Source organism: Molothrus ater, chromosome 5, assembly GCF_012460135.2.
Source record: "Molothrus ater isolate BHLD 08-10-18 breed brown headed cowbird chromosome 5, BPBGC_Mater_1.1, whole genome shotgun sequence".
Lineage (NCBI taxonomy): Eukaryota > Metazoa > Chordata > Aves > Passeriformes > Icteridae > Molothrus > Molothrus ater.
This window is the reverse complement of record NC_050482.2, coordinates 63784485-63810197: the sequence shown is the minus strand read 5'-3', so window position 1 is coordinate 63810197 and position 25713 is coordinate 63784485. Positions and strand designations below refer to the sequence as shown.

Here is a 25713-nt window from a genome sequence, read left to right as displayed (position 1 = left end):
GAGTGAAGTTACACTTTCTCAGAACTTAAAGGAGCAAAAAACAAGGATTGATTAATATGCTGTGGCAAGTTTCAGAAATGTATTTCTGAATTCCTGATACCTCCTTGGTAATACTTGATTTCCATGTATATAGAAAGAATCAAAATGAAAAGAGCAAGAATCAGCTTTTCCTATGCTGGGATGGCTTTTTATTTGTTTCCTTGCTTTTTTTTCCTAATTCTGAAATTTTTTCAGGATTTATCCTGCTTGAGAAGGGAAGTGGGACCAGATGGCCCACTGTGCTCCCTTCCAGCTTGACCTATTCTGAGATTCTGTCCTTCCATGAAAAAACCTGGTGACAGGCAGAACTGTTTGGTAGTTGTTTTTTTTTTAATATAAACCCTTACCAGAGTTTACTAACCCAATTTCAATATACCCACTCTCACATGCTAGCTGGAGGTCGATTTTGCAGTCCCTTTGCACTGTTAAGTCATGCAGGATACTTTTAATGTCCCCACCAAAAATCTTATTTGGAAATTACATTTGCTTCCTTGAATTTGTCAAGTGGCACTTGAAAGCAGCTCTTTAGAGTGATTTTTTTCCCTTTCTCTCTTTTGTTTATATAACTTGTTATCTTCAAACGTTCACTAATTGTTAGGAATTTACACCCTCAACTCTTGTTGAAACCCTGAACAGCCAAGCAATACAGAATGATTTTTCTCCTCAGTTATTTTTCTGTCAGCTGTAGTTGAAAAAAAAATTTGGTTTTTTTCTGTTTTGCTGTCTTTCATTATTGAATATTTCACTGTTTACATTGGTCATGTTTAAGGAGTTCATTTCCTTTATTTCTTCCTGATAAATGGAGCAATTTGTGGAGAGCTCATATGGGAAATGAATTAGATCAAAAAATAGAAGAGGTCATTGATACTTTTTTATTATTGTCACATTTTTGATAAGTTGCTTATCTCTGTATCCCCAGGAGCTTGAAGTGTGTTGGGTTTTTAATGATCTCTATTACTATGTACACTTTCCAAGAAAAGTATTTTCATTATTAGATGTCTTTATATATCTTCCTACGTTATTTATAAAAACTATGAAGTACTTATGCAGCAAAATGTTTTAAACCTAATTTCATCCTCAGATGTGGCTCAAATGATAGAGTTTGTGCACTCACTGTATGCTGCTGAGTGGAACCCTGAGTAGAAACCCATCTCAGTTATTTTATTACCTCTATTAGACTTTTTCTTTATATTTACATTGTTTTAGCTTTTCTCACATAATAATGTTTTGCTGTTTCCTGAGCTGTCTCTTGGAAAAGCTCTGCTGCTTTAGTAGACACTTGGACCTCAAACTGGCAAAAAAGATGCAGTTCAACCATGCAGTAATAAGTTATAATTTGAGGAAGTGGAAATATGTACCAGATGTTGGAATTCTGCAGACAGATTTTCCACCTTGCACTGCCAAACACTTGAGATGCCACAGATAGTGAGGACAGGGTAAGAAACCACTTACAATTACCAGTCCTTGTCATTTGACTTAGGCAGAGCTTAGCAGTGCTGAAGAAAAGGTGCAGTATAAAAGAAAATGCTATTAAATGTAGACAGCCTTGTTTAAAGGACCAAAAAACAGTTACTAGTATTTTAATAAGGTTGCCTTTTTCCCTCAGGATAATATTTTGAATAGGGTGTAGAAATGGGAATATTTCGATAACATTACAAAGTCATGATGTGTTTTTGTTACATCACCTTCCTCTCACATAGATAATAATGTTTCCCATGACCTGTGTTATTTCTTCCTACTGTTAGATCCCTTCATGGGAGACAAAAATAAAAGTAGAACTTAGTGAGTTAAGGTTTCTTTTAAAATAGGTGAACAGATTTGAAGTGTTGAATTCTTGAAAAGCCTCATTCAGTGTTTTATTTTCCATGCTGGTGAATGAAGTGCTGGAACATTTACTAAATATTCCTGAAGATAATTTTCCCCAAGTCTTGAGGGAGGAGGATGGTCCATATATTATGAAGGTACAAAAAAGCCCCTGCAGTATTGCAGATGACATTATTTTGTTTTTCTCTATTAAACAATTAACTACAATGCAGTTTCATTAGATTAAAAAATTCAGTAGATACTCGTTAAGAGGAAAACTGATCTTTCACTGAGGGTGAATTAGACATATGAATGTCTCATACTGGTGTTGGTAATGATGGCATTAAAATAAGTTTCTAAGTATCATTTCTTTAGTGTATGACAATTGTTTCCTCAAATGAAAGATCTGTGGAAGAGGGAAGCACCAATAACTTGTTGTAGTGATACACCAATCGATGCAAGGACTCTTTCCTGTTTAGTTTTAGGATAGTCATATTGACTTTGGTTGTTCTGTGAGGCTCTTTGCTGTTTTATTTGTGGATTATTATATAACTGGCTTCTTTTACATAAACTATGAATAGCAGCTGACAAAATTAACTAATCCGTACCAAATTTGGTGATCCTTGCATGATGATTTAGTCAATTTTGAGAAGGAACCAATCTGAAGAAACATAAATTGGATGTCCATTACTATAGCAAAAAAATACATTTTTCTTTATGGATTAAATCCTGAACACATTTAATTTTAAATGAAGCAGTACAGGACTCAGAAAGAAGCTATTTTTTTTAAAAAGCATTCCAGTTCATGCAAGACACCAAATTTTTTCTTTTTACTTTAAATTTGAAGTTTAGGATTAATAGGAATATGCAAGGAATTATACCTGTACTAAGTTATAATTAGTTATTGATAGCTTTAATGCATCATTTTAGCTGAAAAGGAGCTCATCTCATGCCTTATTTAATTCACCCCATAAGTTAGTGCAATATCTTCTATGTAATCCTTCAAATTATGCTTACCTGGAAGAAAAATTTCAGGATTCTTCAGAAATAAATTTAATATATAAAAATAATAAAAAAGACGGACTAGTTGCTATTGTGATTAAATCTGTTTACAATGTCTTCTCTGACTCACATTCCAGGAAAAAAAGAAAGATTTTTTTGATTTCTTTTTTACAGGAATCAAGAAAAAACCACAGGACCTCTGTATTTATATTTGAATCTACATCAAAAGATTTTCATTTGGAACCATTGCCTAGAGAACTTCTTGCAGGGAGGAAAACATTATAACCTATTTTTGAATGCCTTTTGTTTTAAGCTGATTTTCACAAGACTCTTCTTGACCCTCTCATGCTACTTTCCAGAGGGTAGGGTAGAAATTCTAGTATTTCTCTCCATTGTGGAATACAACGTCTTAGAAAAGTTTGGGGGTTTTCTTCTATTTTTTTTGGAAATCTCTTTCCTATGTTTTACTGGGCCATCATGTCATAAGACAATTTGCTCTTCAGAATTTCTACAACTCAGAATTTTGCACTCTTAACCCTAAACTCACTGTCTAAGGAATAAAAGAAGGTAAATTATGGCTTTGTTGGAAAGAAGTGAGAGTGCTGGGCTATGGAAACCAGGTAAAGTGATAGATTGAAGAGCTGCAGTATTTGTTGTACCTAAGATAAAGTTCCTTTAGCTCTCTCTGGGTGTCTCTATGTTGTGTTCAACTCTCTGCTGTGCCTTATAGGTAACGCACACAGTGTGAATGTGCAGCCTAGGAAACTTACACTGGGTGAAAACTTCCCTGGTGCTACAAAGGGCACCTTTCACTGACATTTTATTTTTGTCCCTCACTGATTCATGCACCATATTTCCAGTTCTGTAGCCATCACTTTTTGTAAGTTTCTATCTTTACTCTTCATTCCAGAAACTCACTAAGGTATATTTGTTTATTAACAGTTGGATAATTGGATTCAAAGTTCCAACATGCTTAGATTGGTTTTTTACCTTTTTTCTGCTTCTGAGGTTGTTGATTATTACAAGAAACCATCACCTCAACTTCTGTTTAAAAACTTCATGGGCCTTTGCGGGGGTTAATTGCTTTTTTTCCAAATTTAAGGCTTCCTTTGTAAATCACCATCCTAACTTTTACAGGAAACCTGGGAGACACTTAGTTACTTTTCACAGGACTGTTAGGTCTGATGAACTCATTATATCCTACTTACAGGAGACAGATCACTCTGCCTTGAAAGCTTTTATTCCGTTTACTGTTTGAAGCATGGGCAGTGTGTTCTTGACAGGTACAATTACCAGGAGAAAGTGCCCTCTCCATTGCTTGGGAATTAGAGTTCAGGGTATATATAGCTCAGAGTGGTACCTGAAGTCTCAAAACTCTTCCATGATTCCTTTAATACTGTCTGAGAGAGAGAGGAACGTGTTGATAACTCTTACCTGTGGAAACTGCAAATGCTGAATGAGATTCATTCAGCTCCCACCCTTTGTCTGGCTTTAATTCCTGGTGAGAAAGGGAGGGTTTGGGAGATAAAGCTGCTTAGCTGTAGCCATTTAACTCAAGAGATCTTTAATTCTGCAGTGGTCTATTGTTCAGAGGCCTTTACCATAGCAGAACAAAAATCTACAAGCCAAATAAATGAACATAAAACTTCTTGTAATCTCCTGTTGACTAAAAATACAAGGACACTTGAAAGCTCTCAGATGTGGAAGTGCTGAAGTGAAACTCATACCTTCTGTTTGTTTTTAACCTTCAACTCTCTTTAATAAATTTGTCTGAAAGACCAACTGAGGAAGCACTGATTGTATGTAAAGTTCACTGGGAGTATTTGGTACCAGACTCTAAAGTCATTCTGCATGTCTAGAAATTCAATGTACCAAATGCTTCTCTATAATAATTTCTACTTAAAAGGGTGTAGGGATTATTTTAAAATCTGAAATACCAACCTAGCTGTCCAGACTAAAGAATAGTTCCAAAAGGCTTAGAATAGCTTGTGATGCAGAGCCATTGAAACTAACAGCTTGGAATCCTTTTGATGTAATTGTTAATAACTTTCTTTGAATTACTACTTCTTCTTTTTTTTTTTTTTTCCAAAGTCTGTCTGAGCACTGTCATTATACAGAAAGAACTAAAACTTTTTTGTTGACAGAAGCCTTTACTATCCATAAATTCCAAGATTTCCTGCTCAAGTGATAGGCATAACCAAGACCCCTGAATATGCCTTTGAAAGATCTGTGCTTATGAAATAAGGAATTCAGAATGCATTTGGGTACATTCTTGTCTAGAAAATGGATTAATAATACCACCAATAATTCCACATCATTTTAATAAGCACATATTTCCAGGACATTCCACGCCTCTCTATGAGGACTAACACTGCTTGTGGGGCATAGTGTGTGGAGAAAATCAAGACATTCTTTATTAGTAATTAAATTGCATATTAATTATATGCAGAATGGAAGCTTTCATGTGGTACCCATACAAATTATGTCATATGAGTTTTCTGGACTTAAGATCTGTTTGAGGGAGAAGCAGTTCACATAATATTTTATTCTGTTTTTTCCATTTCCATTTCCTTTTTTTTCCCATATAATTTATGTAATGCAATAGCTTAAGATATGTCTCTCTCTGAAAAACAAGAGTGACCCAGTATAGATTCTGAAGCCAAATAAACAGTTCTCCAAGGTATTTCTCTGGGACTAATACAAGAGAATTTGCTTTACTGGGTTTAATGGACAGCTGTTGCAATGTTTGTGATGATAAATGATCTTTTGGAAGATCAGATATGAAAGTAATCATCTATGGGAGGATTATTCCACATGAATAAGCATTTATATTACAACAGGAAAGGACATACCTAGCTATTCACAAGAGACTTACAGTATTGAAATTATAAATTCTGTATTTCCATGAGAAGTAATGATACTATTTTGTAAGTTGTATTTTATAAAATAAGTTGTATTGAATTATGACAGAAGTTATTAGCTTCTATTTTGAAAGCTAATAGGGTTTGTATTTAGGGTTTTTATTTGTAAGGACATTTAGAAAGCATTCTAAATTCCCTTTAAAAATACTTGCCTCTGGTATCTTGTAAAATATGAACTAACACGTTTTTATAAACAGATGCAATTCTTCATGAAGTTCTTGCTGAGTTTCTGTGAATTCCATAAAACTCCAAATGCAATACCATATAGATTTTCTAGTCCACCAAGGAAATAGGAGAGCCTAGCTTAATCAAAGTAATCACACTTCAGTCACAGCAGCCTTCAGGGTTTTGGAATTGTTGACTTACTAGGCAACTTTTCTAGAGTTAGAGTTTTGATTGTGATATCTGTGATATTTGTATTTATCCTGAAAAAAATTGCAGAATCGCAGGTTCCTGACAGGTTAATGAGAAATTAACTTTAACTCTGCATGGAGGTTTAGATTATGTGAAGCACTCTGGTCATCAAAGTGTTTCATCATCAGGGGGGACTGACATTGATTTTCTCCACTGGCCATGTGTACATGTTCTATATTGTATTAATGCAAATATCTGCATTTCTGGGCTTCCAGGGTGGGCTTGAACGCCTTTTCATACATACATGGAAAATAAAATTTTAAAACTCTTCTGGAGTTTAGAAGCTGAAAATTTTGGTCCCATTGAGAATGGTGTGAAATACATCTGGTAGCTGGCCTGTTGTGGCAGCTTGAAATGTGGATACAGGTAACCCAGAAATCTGATGGACAGTCTTCATATAAAACCTGGAAATCAGATGGTCAGAGTCAAGCTGGAATTCTCTGCCTGCCAGGTGTAAGCTAGAAAGTCTCATCTCACTGAACAAACTGACTTTTATTGCAAATTTTATTGCAGGTGTTTTCAAGATAGAGGTGGTTTTCTCTGAGGAACTCTCCTTAGAATCTCCTGTGCTGCTTCTCAACAAGCAAAATAAAGATTCAGTGTTTTGCTTGGCATGATTAGTGAGCTTGGATTTGTGCATATGTCTGCAAAAATATTTGCATATTTTTGTTTTATATTGTGTCATTGTGAAATAACATATTTGTAACCTGTGCAGTTAGTCAAGTGAAGAGTCATGGAGAGCATTTAACTAATAAAATCCATTTATTGTTTCATCCTTGCGTTACTGGGAAAATGTAATTTCTGTAAGTGTCCTGATAGTTAAAGCTGATGTCTGAAAACACAAGAAAAGTGAGTTACACATCATTAAGTATAAACATGATGTGAATTTTGCTACTCCTTCCACAGGTGTTTTCCATTAGAATATGTCTACCACATTCAGACCTATTTTAAGTAAATTCACAAGGAAATGCCTCTTTACGTGTTTATCCTGGAAGGGCAGATAGGCGTTCTGCTTCATAAAGCAGTTTAAAAGTTTTCTATTCTTCAAATGAAAAAATATTTTTCAGAACATAGTATTGCAGTTTGGTAATGTATTTCTAGCTGCCATTCGAGATACTTGAAATTAAAACATAATAAAATTTGTGAAACAGAAATTGCTGTTTCTTAGAAAGAAGGGAGGGATTTGCCTGCTTAACTGTATGTGTAAAAAAATTATGTTTGCTATATGCACTTACACTAATAAAAAACTCTACTGTAACTTTCCTCTTGGTGATCTTGTAAAATGTTATTGCATTGAGGCTGTACTTTCAGGTTACAATAGATCATCTCTTGAATAACTTGTTAAAAATTGTAATGACTTGCTAGCAATTATATCATGACAAATATGCAGCATCAATACCTTCCAGCAGTAATTTTTTGGTTTTGGGAAACAGCTTAGCTCTTAGAGACAAAACCCACATCCTGCAAATTCTTTACTTGATACAGAGAAAAAAAAATGATGTGATTATCAATAGTTCTATGTCTGCATATAGAATATGTGGTCACTTCAGAGTTCATTTTCTTCCTGAAAAAAATGTTTAGGACGACAAAAAATTGACAAAAAAGCAGAATTCTCATTTGTTCACGTTTCCTGGCTCTCCAGGGTTTGATATCACAAATAGTTGAAAGAAATACATTTGCCTTCCACTCTCTGTGGGTACAACTGAGGTAGTGCAAGACTAATTTAAATTCTGCAACTGTTTAAGTGAAATGAAGTGTGGTGCTGCTTAGGCCATCTTTATCAATTGTGTAAGTGTTGTTTTTATGTAGTGATTAATTTTTCAACTTCTTTCACAATACTTTTTAGACTGAAAGGAAATATTAATTATTCAGGAAATGAAATATTTCTTATTATTGGAATTTTTCCATGACATGAAATCACTTAAAGGAGTGCTGTGAATGTAATTTAACTAAATCTACATTTGAAGTAATTTTGTGAGTAACTGACAAGTCTAAGTGTCTTGGATGAATTATTTTTGTCTGTTTTACTCACTGGCCATGGTTAGTAAAATATGAATGTTTTCTCCCTTTAGCACCAGCGACTTCTTGACATTTTGGAAGCAGAAAAAGAGGTGTTGTCAGAGAAAATAGAAGAAGCTATGATGCAGCAGTCGCAAAGGCACAAGGTACTGCTTTTGTTTACCAAAAAATAAGACTCCAGCATCATGGAGTTTATTGGGAATGATCCTGTCACAGTCACTGACAGGAGGAGGAAGTTTTCTTAAGCACTTTGACTGTCTGAAATTATTTTCAGCCACTCCTTTATTGTCTATTGCCATTTAATTTTTCATAACATTTGCAGGAAGTGCTGGACAAGTGTTTGGATGAAGAAAGACAGAGAAGCAAGGAGGCACTGGCAGCTGCTGCAAAGGTATCTCTCATCAATTAGTGGTCATGCCGTGTGGATTCCATGTGTGTCATTAGAAATGCCAAGCTCAGACACTCACTTTTGTGTCATAACTATATTTATCAAGATCTGAGTTCTCATCTGTGCTTAGAAGAAGCTGATTCTACTGAAGATGAACATATCTGCTATATCACATGCCTTGATGCAGAGATTAACAGCCTTCTCTTGGACAATAGCCTCTGAATTGCTTTATAAGATAACAAGAAGTCACAAAATTGCAGTTCAGTTACTGCTGTTACCTAATATTTGTTCTTGTGGTCCTTTGACATCAGTGCATCTTGATTTGAAGAGCTAGGTCTCAGGGTCAACTGATGAACTTAAAAAAACAATCATGTCTTATTTAACTTTCATTGAGTATGGCCATCATCAGAGGAGAGAACTATTATTAAAATCATATACAAACAGAGACAGTTTAACAGGTTTTGAATTATTTTATATATACTGATGTTTGGCTAAAAGTAACTATTCAGTTTTTAAATATGATTTCTCCTGCCTATTTCACTATTAAGTACATTGGTGTTAGGAGAACAATTTTGTAAATTTTAACCTGGAATTAATTTCTAATACTGGTGTAGAATCCAGTACAAAAGTTCAGTTGCATGTAATGAGCTGGGGAAGCTAGTGGTGTGTATTACCTGGAATCAGGCTATATTATAATTTTCTGTATGTCCTTCTTGTGTAATAGATGAACACTGGCTGAGCACCTCACTGAATAGCACTCAGTAGTAGCACAAACATTTCTTATGTGATTGATATCTACAGGAAAATGTGTGTATAATAAAACATCCTAATTTAATTATTGTATTTTTAATATCTAAGTAGAAAATCAAGTCTTAGTGAATGGAAAGAAACAGCTTTAGTTAGAAGTGTAGGTATCTGATGAATACAGTATTTTTAAGCTGAGGGATTTGTGATTAAGTTTGCTTATTTTGAACTTCAGTTTGTCATTTTTTATTTGTAGATATTATGCAGAGGTTGTCTTGCTGATAAATATATTAGTGTGGCTACATATGTGTGGAGCTGTCGGCTTCAAATTCTCAGTTATTTCAGATAGTGGTTGAATATAATGACTGGGGAGAAAACAGTATAAAATAATAAATAAAAAATTAATAAAATAATAATAAATAATAAGAGGAATAAAACAGTACTTCTTGTAGCATGTCTAAGGAGCTTTGGAAGGGAAGACATTTGTTTTAACAAATGTATATTGGCTTATTTTCTACAGAAAAGACTCAGTTTTTGCTCTTCAGATATTTTCAGATAAGAGCAGGAATATCTCTTTCATGGGTATATCAAGAGAAGCCCATGATGTGCCTACTCTAGCACGGGTTTTGCTGCTTTTTTTTTTTTTTTTTTAATTAAGCAAAGTAGTTATGAATGCCTGTGTTTTCAGTAGGTGGAATTTAAGAGCCTTCCTGTAACTTCCTTTTTGCTTTCTGTAACTACATAAGTCATTGCCAAGAGGTAATACCTGGTTGGTAGCACTCTAAGATAAATTGAACCTCATAGTTCAGAAGTGGAAATATTCACATCCCATATCTTGTGAAGGTGATAAACATGAGTCATGCAGGTTGGATGTGTTGCTCATCTAATTGTGCCTGGTCTGTTTCAAAGGCTGAAAAAGAGGTAGTGCAGGAAGCTGTTCTGAAAGCAGTAGAGGAGGAGAGGAGAAATATGGAGAAGATTCATGCAGAAGAAAGAAAACTGTGGGAAGCAGAACGTGATAGTCATAAAGAGAAGATTGCCCAGGCTGTTTCAGAAGCCATGCAAGAGCAAAGAAAGCAGAATCAGGTTAGTATGTTTTACCCTTCCAAGCACCTGGTTTGTGTGGTTTTGGTTTTACTTTTGTATGTCTTCTGTTGTTGTTGTAGATTTTCCTGTGACATCTGTCACTTAGTTGATATTTGCAATGCACAGCAAGCAGTTTATCTTCACCTAGGCTGTGTGTATGGAGAGGCTGGCACATACAGAACAGAGCTCCTGTGACCTTTAAAGGTACATATATTACATATATTTTGATATAAACCATGCCTGGTTTTGTTCCTCTGACTTCAAAGGAGCCCAGGATGAGCAGATCAGAGAGTGGCATTTATGCTGTAAACGGTTCAGATGACTTCCATACCTGTGGGAGACTAAAGATGTTACATTTCTTCCTTATAGAACAGGTACAAAATAAAGAGGGAGTTATAAAAACGGGAAACATAAACCAGTAATGACCAGAAATGTTTCCAATCATTGGAGAGGTGCTTCTATAACAAAAAATGTATGTCACTTAACACAAATTGAGAGAGACATTCCCAACAGTGCCTTTAGTATTTCTACAAATTCAAATTAAAAGTGTTAAAGTTGCAAGTAAATTGCTCTTCTAAAAGTTGCATTTTGTGGTCTGTGATGCTGGAAATATTTGGAGGGACAGCCTGTGACTTCACTGATTTCTTGGTGGCATATTTGAATGTTATAGTCTTCAGAAATTTAAGGAGTATGTATTTCATTGGTGTGTTGTAATTTGATATTGCTGTATTTTTTTATGTGCTGCATAAGAAAAAAAAAGTAAGAATTTGAAGTAAAATAAAAGTACTCTTTGGAAACAGACATCATTTCCCTTTCCAGAGTTGAACAAAGTTAATAACAAAATTAGTATGCCTAATCAGCTACAAAAAAAAAAGTTTTGATGCTATGCCATTATCATACTCTGCACTGCCTGAATTCCTAATGTAAATAGAATGATTTTATTTTTTATATCTTCTTTACTTCTTTCAAATGTAAAGTATCAAATGGTGAAATGTCACTTTTCAAGACTTCCAGCGAGCCTTCAGGCAGTCAAACTCTTCTTCAGAACAGAAGGATTAACAGCTGAGTTCAAAGCTGAATTCAAGCTGAGAACAATTGCTTGGGCTTTAGTTAGAAACAAATCATTCAGACTATCCAGAAGGAGAACTGGTGCCAGTGGTGTAGAGTCTGTCCCTGGAAAGGAGAGTGGTAAAGAGTTCATTTACTGGAGTAAAGACAGCAATGCTTGGTATTAAAAGAAATTGAATTAACAGTAGCTTGTGGAACATGAAGAGATTGGGAGGAGGAGGAGGACAATGGTAACGAAGTTTGGGAAGGGTTTTGATGGATGCTGCGGATTTGGGTGGAAGATTCTTGTGGCTGGGTGCTGGAGTTCAGCCAGGGTTCTGTGTTCATGGATTTGGGGGCACTGGGTGTCCTGGGTGTGGGAGAGCTGTGGGCTGAGCTGGGCCAGTGGCTTGAGGCAGGTTTGCCTTCACTCTACAGGGTGCTGCAGACTCTCTCATGGTTGATCTTGCCTTTGAAGTTGTCACAAGACAGGATGACATTAGAAGAGTTTTATTTGGATGCATAAATTCTTTGATAAAGCCCTAAATCTGCTGCTGTGTCTGCCTTTCCCTGAGGAAGCAATTCAGGCCTCTCCAAGGGACAGGTTTTTCCACTCAAACTTCTTTTTGATTAAGTAATTCTTAGTGTGGAAGTACCTAGTGATGTATTTGTTGTGATGCTGAGCAGCACTGAGGTGTTGGAGGCCCTTGAGATTAATTCTGTTGTAAATATCCTTTAGTAGTATCATTAGTTAATTGCACTTCTTTTAATACCAAACAGCTCTGACAACTTTTATTGTAACAGGAATAATCTCTCTTACCTGGTTATAACATGATTATTTCACCTTCATGTCTGGTTCATTTTTCAAACACCTGATCTATTTTTAATTAAGGAAAAATGCAGATTTTTCTTGAGATTTCCAAAGTTCTATCACATATATCTATGGTATAGATGAAGTTACACTCTTTATTCTCTAATTAATGAGTGCAAATTCCCTGGGGAGGATGGATTTTCATGGAGAAATTGGTTTCTTGGAGAAATTTTCCCTTCTTCCTATGCCAAGAACTTGCATATGTCCTTTAGGCCGTTGTCATTATAAGCATACACAAAGTACAGAAATTTTCTGTCAGCAAAAGAAGTCCTGCAGAGCTAATGTGCCAAATGATAACTTATATGTGGTGTCAGATACAGCTTTGGTTTAACAATGAAAAACACTTGGGCCTACAAGGCACTTAGTGTGTGGGCAGTAATTTTTTCTGTGTAGAGCCTTCCACACAGACTTGTTTTTTATTTGTGTTTTATTTTCTGTAAGATTTGTCTTACAAAAGCTATAACTTCAGTCTTGACTCTCTTGTAGTTATTGTTTAGGCAATATATTAAGTCAGCTCTGTAGAGGCCAAAATGCAAACACAAGAGTCTAACATTTTAGACAATGAAATATAAAAAATCCTAGAATAAAATCTTATTTTGCTGTAAATTATTTTAAAGATATTTGTTTCATTGATGTGAACTAAAAAAGAAAATCAGCATAGTATTAAAGGGAAGGAGTTTTCCTTCACTGATGCAGTAAATCTGTGAAATTGGAAGATCACAAAGGGTCAGTCTGGTCTTCTGCAAATAGGTGAGGAAGAATGGCTTACAGTCAAAGTGCCACAAGTAACTCTAGGAATAATAATTGGAAAAATTCAAAAACATTGAAAATGTTATTATTTTCTTCAAGATGCAAATCCATAGAGGAAAGGGCATTTTCATCTGCATGGTTTAGAAAAGATGTATTTTAAACACTGTAGCACCACTGTGTATCTGTAAAACATTTAGGTTACGAAGGTGAGGCAAAATAAATTTCCATGTAAAAGTGGAATGAATTTGTTGACTTCTCCTTTACCCTCTAGACCAGAGAAACATGTTTAGGAGTTTTGATTTGTTGGTTTAAAAGAGTAATTTGCCATCCATTCATTTTCTTTATTAAAATAAAATATGGTGGTTTTTTCCACCAGTTTTTAAACACATGCATTAGAAGTTATATGACTATATATAAGAAAGCAAATGGAAAAACCATTAAAGTATGGGTTGTTTACACTTCATTGGTTAGGCAGTTTTAGCAGAAGAACAATGAAGGTTTGAAGATCACACTTGTGCTGAATTAGGCAGTGAAATTTTCCTTCATCACTTAAATTTTGTTTAAAAGATTTGCAGGGATGATCCAGGTATTGTTTTAGACTTTTTTGGGGATGTTGTTCCAGAGTGGCCAGGAAGGAGACCCAGAGGGGATCCAAATCTGGACGGTTTATGCAGATGCCTTCTACTTGTGAGAAATTCATGCTTGACAAACCTTTGTCCTAAAAAAGATGTTTATCCTCAGTCCAATTTTTGTCAAGTCTGCAGATAAGGAAATACTACTTCAATTTAAAATTTATTATACTAATTTAACATTGCCAGAGAAAAATGGGGAGATTTAGGGACAGTTTAATAAATAAATCATATTTAATATCAAATATTTTGTTACCAAATATGAAACAGCCAGGTAAAGATAAACTTACAGTGAAAGTAGGAACTAAAACATACTGAGTTAATAGTTCAACTTGATGGAGCAACCTTGACATACCACCTTCTTTGCTTTGTCTTTAAGAAATTCAAGGATTACAGTAACACGAATATTGTTTTGGGTTTTTTTTAATGAAAACTTTTCATGAAAGCTTTGACTGTTCCAGTGACTTGGGGTCTTTACTTAGAGACATGGTATTTGTACTTAAAGGTATTATTTTTTGAAGCCTTACAACTATAAAGGGATAAATAAGATATTTTACATCACTAAGGAAATGGAAAAATGTTTTTAGAGCATGCTTTTGAGGTTGTGAAGTAGTAAAAGTCCAGATGACTTCCATTTTGGTTGAGACTGACAGCATCTTCAGATTTTATAATTGTGTTTTTCAGGTGCTTCATTCTTTTATAAGAGTTTTTTGTGGTTTTTTGGTTGTTTGTTATTTTTTTTTACTTTAGAAGAGCATTCTCAGTTTGGGGGAAGAGCAGACTTGCATTTTAAATCAGGAAGAACAAGCTCTCCTAGAAAAGATCTAGTAGTCTTTTGATTAAAGATATTATTCATTTGCACAGGACCTCGTGATCCTCTTTCAACGCATTGAAAACTCATCATAGATTGGGAACTCATCTGTTTAACAGACTAGATGTAGCTTGGCATGTCTCCAGTGTTTTCTTTTCTATTTTTCCTGGTGTTTTTTACAGTGGCATCTTCCCTGCAAGGGGAGTTTAATGTCTGGTAGTTGTCAGTGTTGAGAGTGGTGAAATTCCTCCACTAGAATTTTTTTTTTTCTAGAACACCTATTTAAATAAAAGTGGTCTTCCTCTAGGTATGGAGAAAATGTAAGAGGTTGTTTGGCTGAGGGAGAAGCTTTCTACCCCAGAATCCAAAATTGCAGTGGAGCTCCTGGGGTACAACTCTAAACTGAAAAAAACAATGGACAATTCTCTCTATCCTTCTTTATACTTATTTTTACTCATTGAAAAAAAACTGAGTCAAAAGTCAAAAAATTCTTTGGGGATATAGGATGGTGATATCCATACAATTCTGAATAAAGGCTGCTGTATGAAATTTATGATTAGTGGGGAAGGAAGAGTAGCTCCCATAGCTATAATGCACAGAGCTCTCTGCATGGCAGTTGTTATCATTTTACAGAGCCAAATAATCAGCTACACAAAGGAGGTGAAATCCATGGTGGTGTGGAAGAGAATTGACAAAAGAAACCAAAGAGAATTTATGCACCACTATTTTTGTTTTAAAATAAATTCATTAAAAGTAAAAGGAAAGCCAGCAGCTGCAGGATGAGCCCTGGAAATTTAAGTCCATCTCATAGCTTGAAATAAATAATTCTGCTAAGGAATTTGAAACAAAGAATCACCTTTGTCATTTCCTGAAGGCTTAAATTTAAAATACTGTATATATTCTAGTGTAGTTTACCCTAATTCTCCAGGGAAAAAGAGCCTGAGTTCATCTCTGCCATAATCCACACAGCAGATCCATTAGAGAATCAAGTGCTCAAGTGTTCTGAAAGCTGAAAATATTTAGGAAAGAAGAGAAAAAAAAACCCTTTAATTTATTAAAAGAACTAACATAAACTCTACTTCCTCTTGGACATGAGGAAAAGCAGTAAGGCAAAATTATCTTACCAATGGGAAAGTATTTCAGGAAAACTGAGGCTGTGGTGTCTCATTCAGCCAAGCCACAACTGAGATATACTGAGATATACAAAGAAAAAATATTTTTGCAAGAGAAGCTAACTGAAACACTTACCAAAAAAAAAGAAAAAAAGGAACTTTTCAGTGGTCTTTGCTGAGTAAGTCTTTAAGAATTAAAGAGAATTGAGTATGTTCACATTTCTGAAGGTTCATGTTGTGGTGTTCTTTGCAGAGCAATAAATTTGTAATCTATGGTCTTAGAAAGCATTAATGCAATTTTACTGGCAAACATCTAGATAGTTGAAAAAGAATTTTTTATTATTTATATGGTTTTTAATGAATTTCCATGGATTTATGAATATCAGCATATGCCATTGCTTAGATAAAACCTTCTATATTATCAAAACTTTTTGGTTCTCATCTACTTGAGGGAGTGCTTTTGCTGGTAGTTTGGCAAGCCTGAAGGAATTTGGTATTGAAATTCTCAAGGATTTCCATACCCAGTGATGTGTATGGGAACAAAAGATATGTAAATAAAAACATGGAGCTGTTGCCTTTGTTCCCAAGGATGTGGCTTTTGTTTCTTTTCTACAAGTGCTAAAATAGCTGTTAAATTCTTGTTGAAAATTACTGTTTGTCTAAATATTTTTCCCCACTGGCCTGCATTTGAAAAAGTTGTAAGGACTAAGAAGGAAAAAAGGTTTTCTAAAAGGTTATTTCCCACTGTAGCTTTCAGTCAGATTTATTAGCTATTGAATGGTTTTTTCTTAGCCCTGTAATCTGTAAAAAAACAATTCACTTTTTCTCATGCATCAGATGAGTAGGTATTGAAGGAATTTTTTGGTGGACATTATAAGGGGAAAAGAGGAAATATATGGGGATTATACATCTGTCTTGTCTTTTCATTGTCCAATAAATTTGTTCTGTGCAAGATTGCCTCTTGTTCATATCAAATTTGGAAGCCTAACTGACTTTTTCCTCCATGGCCCCTTTGTGAGCTATTTCTGTACACAATGAAAACCCTGATAAATCTCTGTGATGTCTCTTTATAAATGCACCACTATCACTCTTAGGTTTCTTAGTCTTTCTTTTTTCCTTTCCCACTTCCAAAATACTTTTTGCATCTTCAAGAACAACCCTGTTGCTTGTTGCTCTGAACTGAATCATGGTTTTGTTTCAGATCTAATTGTAAATATAATTTTTTTGTTTACAACATGTATTTGGCATCTTATCTGTAAGAAATAAAATATCATATCTAAAAAGACAGATAGGATCTTCAAACAAGGTTCAATATTCAAAGCTCCCACTTTTCCTTTATTTTTATTAATGCATTTTTTCCTCTCCTTTGTAAATACTGCTATAATTACTGTTGCAACTTTCCAGCCCTTTACTCCATCACACTTTCTCTGTTAAACAGGCTATAAACTGCTTTTTGCCTCTGTTTCAGGGTTTGCTGTTGTTTCTTTTTCCTGTTTCTTAATCACTCTGTTTATAGTATTTGTTACCAGAAGATCAACTTTTACCTATATTGGCATTGCTTGCCCTTCTTCTATGATTTTTTTTTTTTTTTACTAGGGAGGATTTTAACATGATGCAATAATAATTTAACTTCCTTGAAGTTTAATTTCTTTATCCTCAAAGCTCTTTGTTTAGTGTTTATGATATACAGAGCTTTGTGTGCATTATCAGTTAAGAGAATACAAACTATTACGTTTATCAACTCTCTTTGTCCACTTGTTATTTTCTTCATCTTTTACAAGGGTTGCAGAGTCCTGTGGAGGAGTCTGAATTTGAAATATTCCCTCTATTGTGTTTCTGAAGCACTTAGCAAAGGGGCATATTTTTAAATATAATTTCAGAAATAACTTTTTACGACTCCATAGGATTTTGATTGGTTCAGTGCTAATTTTTGGAAGATAAAATGGTTTTTCAGTAGCAGGCCTGGACTGTGGTAACACTGCTCTTTATGTTCAGCATTTTGTGGACTCATACAAGAAGTTGTTGGTGTTTTTTCCTCTATTTCCCAATTCCTAACTGAATAGTCAATTGATAACATGGTATCACACAATGTGCTGGAGAGGAACTTGCTCTTCAAAGGGCCTCTTTTCCTCTTCCTCTTGCCTTTATTGTTCAGCTTCCAGTGGGAGTGTGTGCTTATATTTCTCTCAAGAAGGCAGCAAACCACTATTTTCAGTTTTACATTTTTGTTTTTCCACCATCTTGCAGAAACTTTAGTGTAGCCAGTGTTTGCAGAGACACATTAGAAGAAAATTCTGTGTAATCTTGAATGTGTGAGGAAGGACACAGCTCAGTAGGGCTGAGTGGAAAGAGATCCCTGCCATTAGATGAGTTTATTTTTAATATGCTAGCAAAGTCTGGAAAAGGAATAGTTCACAGCATACAGACCTTAACCATGTCTGAGTTCAGAAGTAGATTGTAGTAGTTTGTAACCACAGACATTATAATTTGAGGGTTACTATTTTCTGAAAAACCACTAACATTGCAGTCTGTGGTTGCATTTCCTAGATAAAGTTTAGTGCTGCCACCTGATCCTTGTGTGGAAACAAAAGAATTTTCCTATAAAATTGCAAAGCAACATATGGCTTGTTTTATTTTTTAAATACTGTCTGGAGTTCTCTGGTGTATCAAGTACACTGCTTTTTCTTTCTGTCTTCATACAGATTTATATGTTGTGATTGTGTGGTTGTCATTTCTAATACAGGGTTGACTGTGATTTGTCAATTGAGTATTTGAATATCAGTATTTTATTTTTGATTAGGTATTCTTAATCTTCTAATTGGTGTCATGTCAAGCACATGTGCAGAGAGTCATGTAACGAAGACAACTTTGTGACTCTAATTTGGTACTCCAGCCACTGATCAAATATGTAAAAAATAAAGGGAGGAGAGAGAGAAATTGCACCTCAAGTGCCATTTTATGGAGTGTTCTTCCTTACCTTCTTACAGGAAACTGGGTTTTTCCATTTTCTTGAGTCTATTAAAACAGCACTAAGAGGCTCAGATACCACTCTACCCTTTCTAGTTAAAGAATAAATAAGGGACAATTTTTACCTTTGCAACCAAAATCTAAGTTAGGCTAGAATCTAAAGGTAGATATAGCATTAGAGGAAAGAGCAAAGAGATGAGGGAAAGGTAGACACATGCTGAGAGAATGTACCTGCTGCTAAGGCTTTGTTCAACAGTAATAGGTAATAGCTGAATTTAAATACCTTTATATTAGTTGATAATTTACTCTAATGACAGAAATAGAGCAAAGACAGGCAGTGACTGAGTACCTAGAGGAGAGAACTTAGTGGAAGGTCATATCAAAGAAGTGAGGATTCTTGTCACAGAAGGAAAAACTAATATAAATGATGAGATCAAAAGGAAACGACTGAGTTGACTAGGGAACTGTTGTGCAGTGTTTGCTCTTTGAAGACTTCTGAACTGAGTGAAAGGCATAAAAGAGTTTTCTTTCCATTTATTGATATCACAGCAAAGCTGTCTTTTGGAGTGTCATTGTTTCACAGGACTCTAAGTTTGACCATTTTGAACTGCAGGCATGGGACAGTGCAAACCACATCAGCCAGTTCAGGAGCATGGTCAGAGGTTGTAGGGTTATATTTTTTAAGACATAACCTGTGCAAAAAGCTGTGTGTTTTATGGAACTGTTTGATTTCTCTTGAATCCAGTCAGCAGGGTAACATTTCAGCTCAGATGAGAAACAGCTATTGGGATCTCAGAGAAAACAGATCTGTATGATTCATCCTGTGAATAATCACAGAAAAACCCCAACAAAGCAAAAGTGTTGTGGACAGCTGCCAGCAGTCTGGTAAATCCAAACGTTGGGATGAAGCCCACTAAAGCAGGAGTCTTGTTGTGCAGTCACATGAGATTGGCCTGTCTGGTGGCCACAGGACCTCTCTGGTGACAGTAAGTGTTGAGGTGACTTTAAGGTGGTAACAGGAGGTGATCAGTGTCTGAAACACTGAGAGAATTGTTTATAAATTGGGAAGATACATCAGCACTTAATTTGGATAACTAGAATGTGGCGGATGAATCACAGAATCACTTAGGTTGGAAAAGACCCTTAAGATCATTGAGTCCCTCTGTTAACCTCACACTGCCAAGGCCACCACTAACTCATGTCCCCAAGTGCCACACCTACACATTTTTTAAATTCTTCCAGGGATGGTGATTTAACCACAGCCCTGGGGACTTGTGCCAATTCCAGGGGAAATGAAAAAGAATTCTTTCCAATTTTACTTTTACTGTTTTAATGTCAGTGTAATGAACTAGTGTTCCATAAGGGTATTGCTAGTGGTTTCTGTTTTCTTGCATTTTATTAATAGACTTGTAGAATTTAATTGTGTTTTTATTTGGACTTTATAGTCCAAATACTTTTTTGGATTATGTAGTGTTTCAAGTATTGTATTAAGGATACTTAACATCAATTGATTGTAAGTATTTTATGGGTGTAAAATTTTCTAGATATTAAGATATAGCACTTTATCAATTCTGTAATTTGTTTTGAAGAGTTTAATGGAATAGATTATGGGATTTTTTTTTTCATTCTAACACAAGACAGTATTTTGGGACCTTTTGACAAATTAAACTGGCATGAGACTATAATTATAAGGACAGCATATTTCTGTAATATGTAATTTTCTGCTACTTTTTCTGTTAGTCTTGCCAGAGTTCTGTAGTGAAAGAAACCTTTTTCTTGGGATTTTTCTCTGGTAAACTGAATTAAAAAAGAAAAAATCATAATCACTTTTCACAACTGATTTTCATGTGTACTGCATTCCAGAACAGTGGGGACTACAAAGTTACACATTTTAAATTTGGGATTTTAGACATTTTCTGTTATAAAAATAGCAAAAGTGTAGTTTTGCAGAAACTATTCCATTTTGGCTGAAATAGAGCAAACAACTAAAGGTAAGAAATAGAGCCTTCTTTTTCAGTTGAATAACTTCCACTGAAAGGACTTTAAAAAAAATTAGTTTGATCCAATTTGGTGAATTATTAATTTTGTACACTAATAGCAGATTGTAAAATATACAGATGAATTATGCAACTTCATAAATATCTTGTATTTCCAAAACCTTAGAAGTCCACCTGTCCTCCAGCCAACCTTCCCCACTCCCCCAAATCCAAGTTGTAAATATGTATCATAAAATGTCTGTATTGCTCTGCAGCCAAGCAAGCCTGTAAACAAATCTGTGGGTAGTGCAGTGTTATGTCTAACCAGTGAAGAGTAATAAGGGATCCATTTATATTTACCTTTGATTTTCTAAAAGTTTTGATTTAAAAATTAAAAAAAAAATCATAAATCATGCATGTGAATAAATACACTAGAAGTCATGTTGTGTTCCTGTTTGAACCACTGAGGTTTTTTTTCCATTTTCTGCGTAATTCTTCAGGTGCACCACTAGTGCTTCTGTTTCTTCCAATTTGAAATGTCTAGAACAAATATATAGGAATTGCCAATTTCTCTCTGATTTCTGAAGCACTCTCCATCTTCCTCTTGATCTCCCTGAAAAATCATTTAAGATCATGTGATTGCTTTTACTGAGTGCTTTTTTTGCTTTCTGAAAATGTTGCATTTTCAGGATTTAAAGGAAGCTGAGTCTTGTCATTTTGTTCTCCTGAATCATGGAAACAGAACACTTGGATTTATAATGTCACTGCCTATTCCATGAGTGGCCTTGGGAAGCTGGGACTTCAGTTTTGGGACAGTTTTGTGACTTTAGCCCAGAAATTTGTTTCCTTAACCAAATACTGCAGGTGATAGAGGGATGTTTTAAGAAGTGGTTCTTGGCTTTCTCTGCTGTAATGCATTTGATGTAGAGTAATGCTAATTTAGGGGGTGGGGTTTGGGTATCTTTTGCTGCTCTTTACTGCTGTGTACAGAATGTCCCTGGCAATTCCCAAAGTTTGGAAGCAAATTAACGATTTTGGCAAGTTTTTGTATAAGTTTACACAAAGCTTTGATAATTAGAAACTGAGGTTGGTGTTGTGGCAGTGGCTCAAAACTGCATCAGGGGAGGTTCAGACTGGACATTGTGAAGCTCTCCTTTAGGAGAGGGTGGTCTCCTCACTGGGAGAGGCTTCCAGAAAGCTGGTCATGGCCTAAGACTGTCAGTGTTTCAGAGGCTTGTGCAGAATCCCTTAATAATTTAATTCTTGGGCAGCCCTGAAGGGCCCAGGCAGCTGGAGCAGATGATCTTGTAGGTCTCTTCCAGCTGAAGTTGTCTGGCCTGATAACAGCAACTGGTAAATCCCTGCCATCCCTGCTCCTGATGGAAGGTAAAACCTGAATTATTTTCTGCTCTCAGGGAACATTGTATTTCTATTAATGTAGCTTTAAAGTGATTATTTCGCTCTTTTTTTTCCCTCTCTCTTATTTACCCTTTAGTACTAAATTTATTGATTTTTATAAAGCTACTGCATACATTTAGGATAACTATAACTGGGAAAAGAGTGGCAATAAGAGGCAATAAATATTAGCAGGAGCAAATGGGATGACCTTTTATCACATTTGTGACTTTTTTTTTTTTTCATGTAAACTTACATGCTTTTCTTTTGGAAAGGAAATTGTCAAGGAAGCATTAATGGAGGAGCAGAAACGAAGTGAAAAAGCAATTGAAGAAGCAGTGAAAAGGACAACAGAGGAACTGATGGAATATATGAAAGAGCAGAAGAGGGTGAGTTACCAGTGGATAATGGGTTTCATCATGAACTGAGAAATTGATAAAGTTTGCTAAACCTCAGACCTCTCTTAAAATTCACAGGAAAACAGAATCAGGAGTTAGGTCTTCAAATCTTTCACTCATTTTTTCAAACAATTTGTTATTATGATACCTTTCTTCCTATATATTTGCAGACTTTTAAGTCCATTACAAGCTGAAAAGCAGACAATAATGGTTCAGTTAAAATTTATAGCATTTCTTATTACATAAAGTAACATAAAGATGGGGCATAAATGCTCTCTATCACGTTTAAATTGTGATCTGAGCTCAGATCATAGAAAACATTTCAGTACAAATAACAGGTGCTATTTTATGTTCACAAATGAACTTTATTGTGCAGTTTTTATGCACACAAAGGCCATTAATTTTTTCCTCTCTACTCATATTATCTGAGAACCTGAAGATGTACTGGTATTCTATTAAGTGTGATTTATAGTCAGTGCATTGGTCTTGTTATGAAATGTTGCAATGTTCTGAAAGTTGTTTTCAGATCTTCTATTCATGCTATATCCTGGCAGTTTAATGCTTGTGTATAAACAGTAAAATGTAGCTCAAGAGACTTTGATTTGCTTTCAGTAGGAGGAGAAAAAAATAACACGCTTCTCCCCTTTGAAGCTCTTTATGAAAACATAAGCAAAAAATAATTTTTAAAAACCTCTTTCATATGGCAGTAGCAGCCTGAGATCAAATTTCAGTATTCTCAATAAACAAAATCACTCAGCTTGAATCTAATGGGGAACGTTGTCCTGAGATAGAAGTAGAAATAATGAGTTTGGCCTCTGCTTCTGTATTCCCTGCTTTTATATGTTTAATAATACTATGGGAAATAGGATTTACCTTCAGAAGTTTCACTCTGCTACTAGTTAGGATTGCAGCTGGGTGAGTTCCTTCCATTATGCTGTGTATGGAGACATTTCCTTTTAGCAGGATTTGTTTGATTTGGAAAGACAATTTAAACAGAATCCAGTGCAAAACATGATCATAAGGATGTTTGAGCATATCTGAAGTCAGTTGTTTATGAAGTATAAGCTGTGGGGAAGGTGAAAGTAGCTCTGCTATTAAAATAACTTATCATAACTTATCATAAGTGTCATAAATGAATGGGTCAGTAAGGCCTCCAGTGCAGATATATATGAAAATATCACCTTCAAAGAAACAAAATCTTTGATTTATCTGGTAGGAGCATAAATTCCTTTCATTTCATAGAGCATATTCAAATTTTTCAGCCAACCTTTTTTTTTTTTGATCAGTTGATACATACCCATTAATTTAAAAAAAAATCATACATAAGGAGAACTAGATATTTCTGGCATAAGATTTATAAAGACTGCCTGTACTCAGGTTGGAAGTGAAAGACTTGTTTAACTCCAAATCATGTAGCATAATAGCTTTTATATAATTGCATAAGAGACAGAGGAAATGGTCAAAACTCATACCTGTAAGAGTATAAATATACTTTATGGACTGTGCTAAGTAGCAGCTTATGTAAGGAATTCCTAAAAAGAACTCAAGTAAATTGCCTTGTCTAGGATTTGGAGAGATTTTTGGGGTTTTTTAGATTGACAGGGCATCCCAGGTACCAACTTGCATCTGTGTCGTGATTGTTTTGAAAATCTGTTTGACAATCTGTAGAACCCTTCAAACCATGGGCACAGCAGTATTTGTAGTTGGTTAGCAGGGGATTATTTGAATTAGTAAAAAGTTGCTTAACAAAAAGCAACAATAGCATCATGCTGACAAGAACAAATGTAACTTCTTCTGTACTGAAGGCAAAAAAGTCACCAAAACTAGGGGAGAATTTTTTAGCATGTCTTTCCACCTTCAAAAAAAGAACACTAAAGCTAAAATAAAGAGAGAAAAAAAAAGAAAAAAAAATCCTGATTGAAACAGGTATTTTCATACAATAAAGGAAGATGTGGCATGCATTGTAATTGTGCCATATGAACCCAGGTTTTTACAGATACATAGCACTATGTTGGCAGCAGTTCTAATTATATACTGCAGCGTTAGTTTTATTTTCTCTGTTCTATAATAAATGAAGATTCTTATAGTAGAAAAATGTTGTTGGTTTGTTTTTTTTTTAATGTTTCCACAGCTAACACCTTAGGAATGTGGATATCTGAGATGTGAAGGAAATGTCAATCAGGAACTTAACTCTTTGTTATATCATGATTATGTCATAGCCACCACCATTCCAAAGCAGGCATCAAAACTGAGCTGGAGTCAGGCTGTGCTGTCTGTTCAGAGACATTTTTCATAGCTATCGAACTTGTAGAGATTTATTTGAATATTTGTAACACCTTGAAGAATCTGTCTGAATCAAATTCAAATGCACATTAGCCAGAATTTTTTTTCCCTAGCAAAGGTCCATCCACACTATGTCCAAAAAGTTATCTTTATTACTTGCCTGAAGGTATATTTGAATGTGTAGTCTTGCTTTGCCTTCATCTGCAATAAATATCAGGAAGGCAAAACAATGTTTCAACTTATTGCTGGTGGAGTGGACAATGAGGGGACAGAGGTGAAGGGTAGCACACAGATAGAAAGGCACTTGGCTTGGTTTGGAAAGACAGGTGTCTGCCAAGGAAGGCAGGAGCCTCCCCTGAAATGGAAAATGTAAACCCCCTCCCTCCAAATTGTTATAAATTTTAAATTAAGGGGCTCTCAGGCAAAAAATATGGGAGCAGGAATAACATTTCTTTATTAGGGAAGAAAATAAAAAAATAAAATAAACAATGCAGTAATACAAAACAACACTGACAGAGTCAGAACCCAGCCTGACACCCTGTGGGTCAGGGTGTTGGCAGCAGTCCAGTTGGAATTGTGGCTGCAGCCCTCCTGCAGTGTCAGGTGTGGTTCTGTTGGAGCAGGGGGTCCTGTAGAAGGGTGGAGTCTTCCTCTGAAGACCCAGTGGAAGAGGCAGCTGTTCCTCTGGGAAATCCAGTGGAGGAACAGTGCTGGTGTTCCAGGATCTCCAGATTTTTTCCAGGTAGGAATGCTCGGCTCCTCCCTCTGGGTGGAGCATCTCCCAGTGGGATGCTGTAGTTCTTATCAGCCATGCAGTGACATTCAATGGCCTGTTATCAGCAGGTGTCTCCCCAGAGGAAGGAGTGGTTGTGGAAGAGATAAAGAAAAAACTGCCCACTGAACAGAGGACAGCTGCCATACAGATGGCAAATAGAATACAATTTGTTTGGCAATCCAGGACAGCACTGAAGTGGGGCTAAGTGGCAAGCCACTGCTTGCACTTCTGTCATACAAATAAATGTTATTTTTGGTTTGGATTCAATGCATATCATGTGCTA

The 25713-nt window shown here is 35.4% G+C and overlaps 1 protein-coding gene across 2 annotated transcripts in view; it reads left to right on the top strand.

Moving 5' to 3' along the window:
- Positions 1 to 25713, top strand: part of CCDC91 (coiled-coil domain containing 91) — a 114487-nt gene that overhangs the window by 66412 nt on the left and 22362 nt on the right. For both annotated transcript variants that reach the window (XM_036401436.1, XM_036401437.2), the window contains exons 9-12: positions 8252 to 8344; positions 8521 to 8589; positions 10240 to 10416; positions 22250 to 22363. In XM_036401436.1, coding sequence (XP_036257329.1) covers positions 8252 to 8344; positions 8521 to 8589; positions 10240 to 10416; positions 22250 to 22363 — 453 coding nt within the window. The remainder of the gene's footprint in view (positions 1 to 8251; positions 8345 to 8520; positions 8590 to 10239; positions 10417 to 22249; positions 22364 to 25713) is intronic.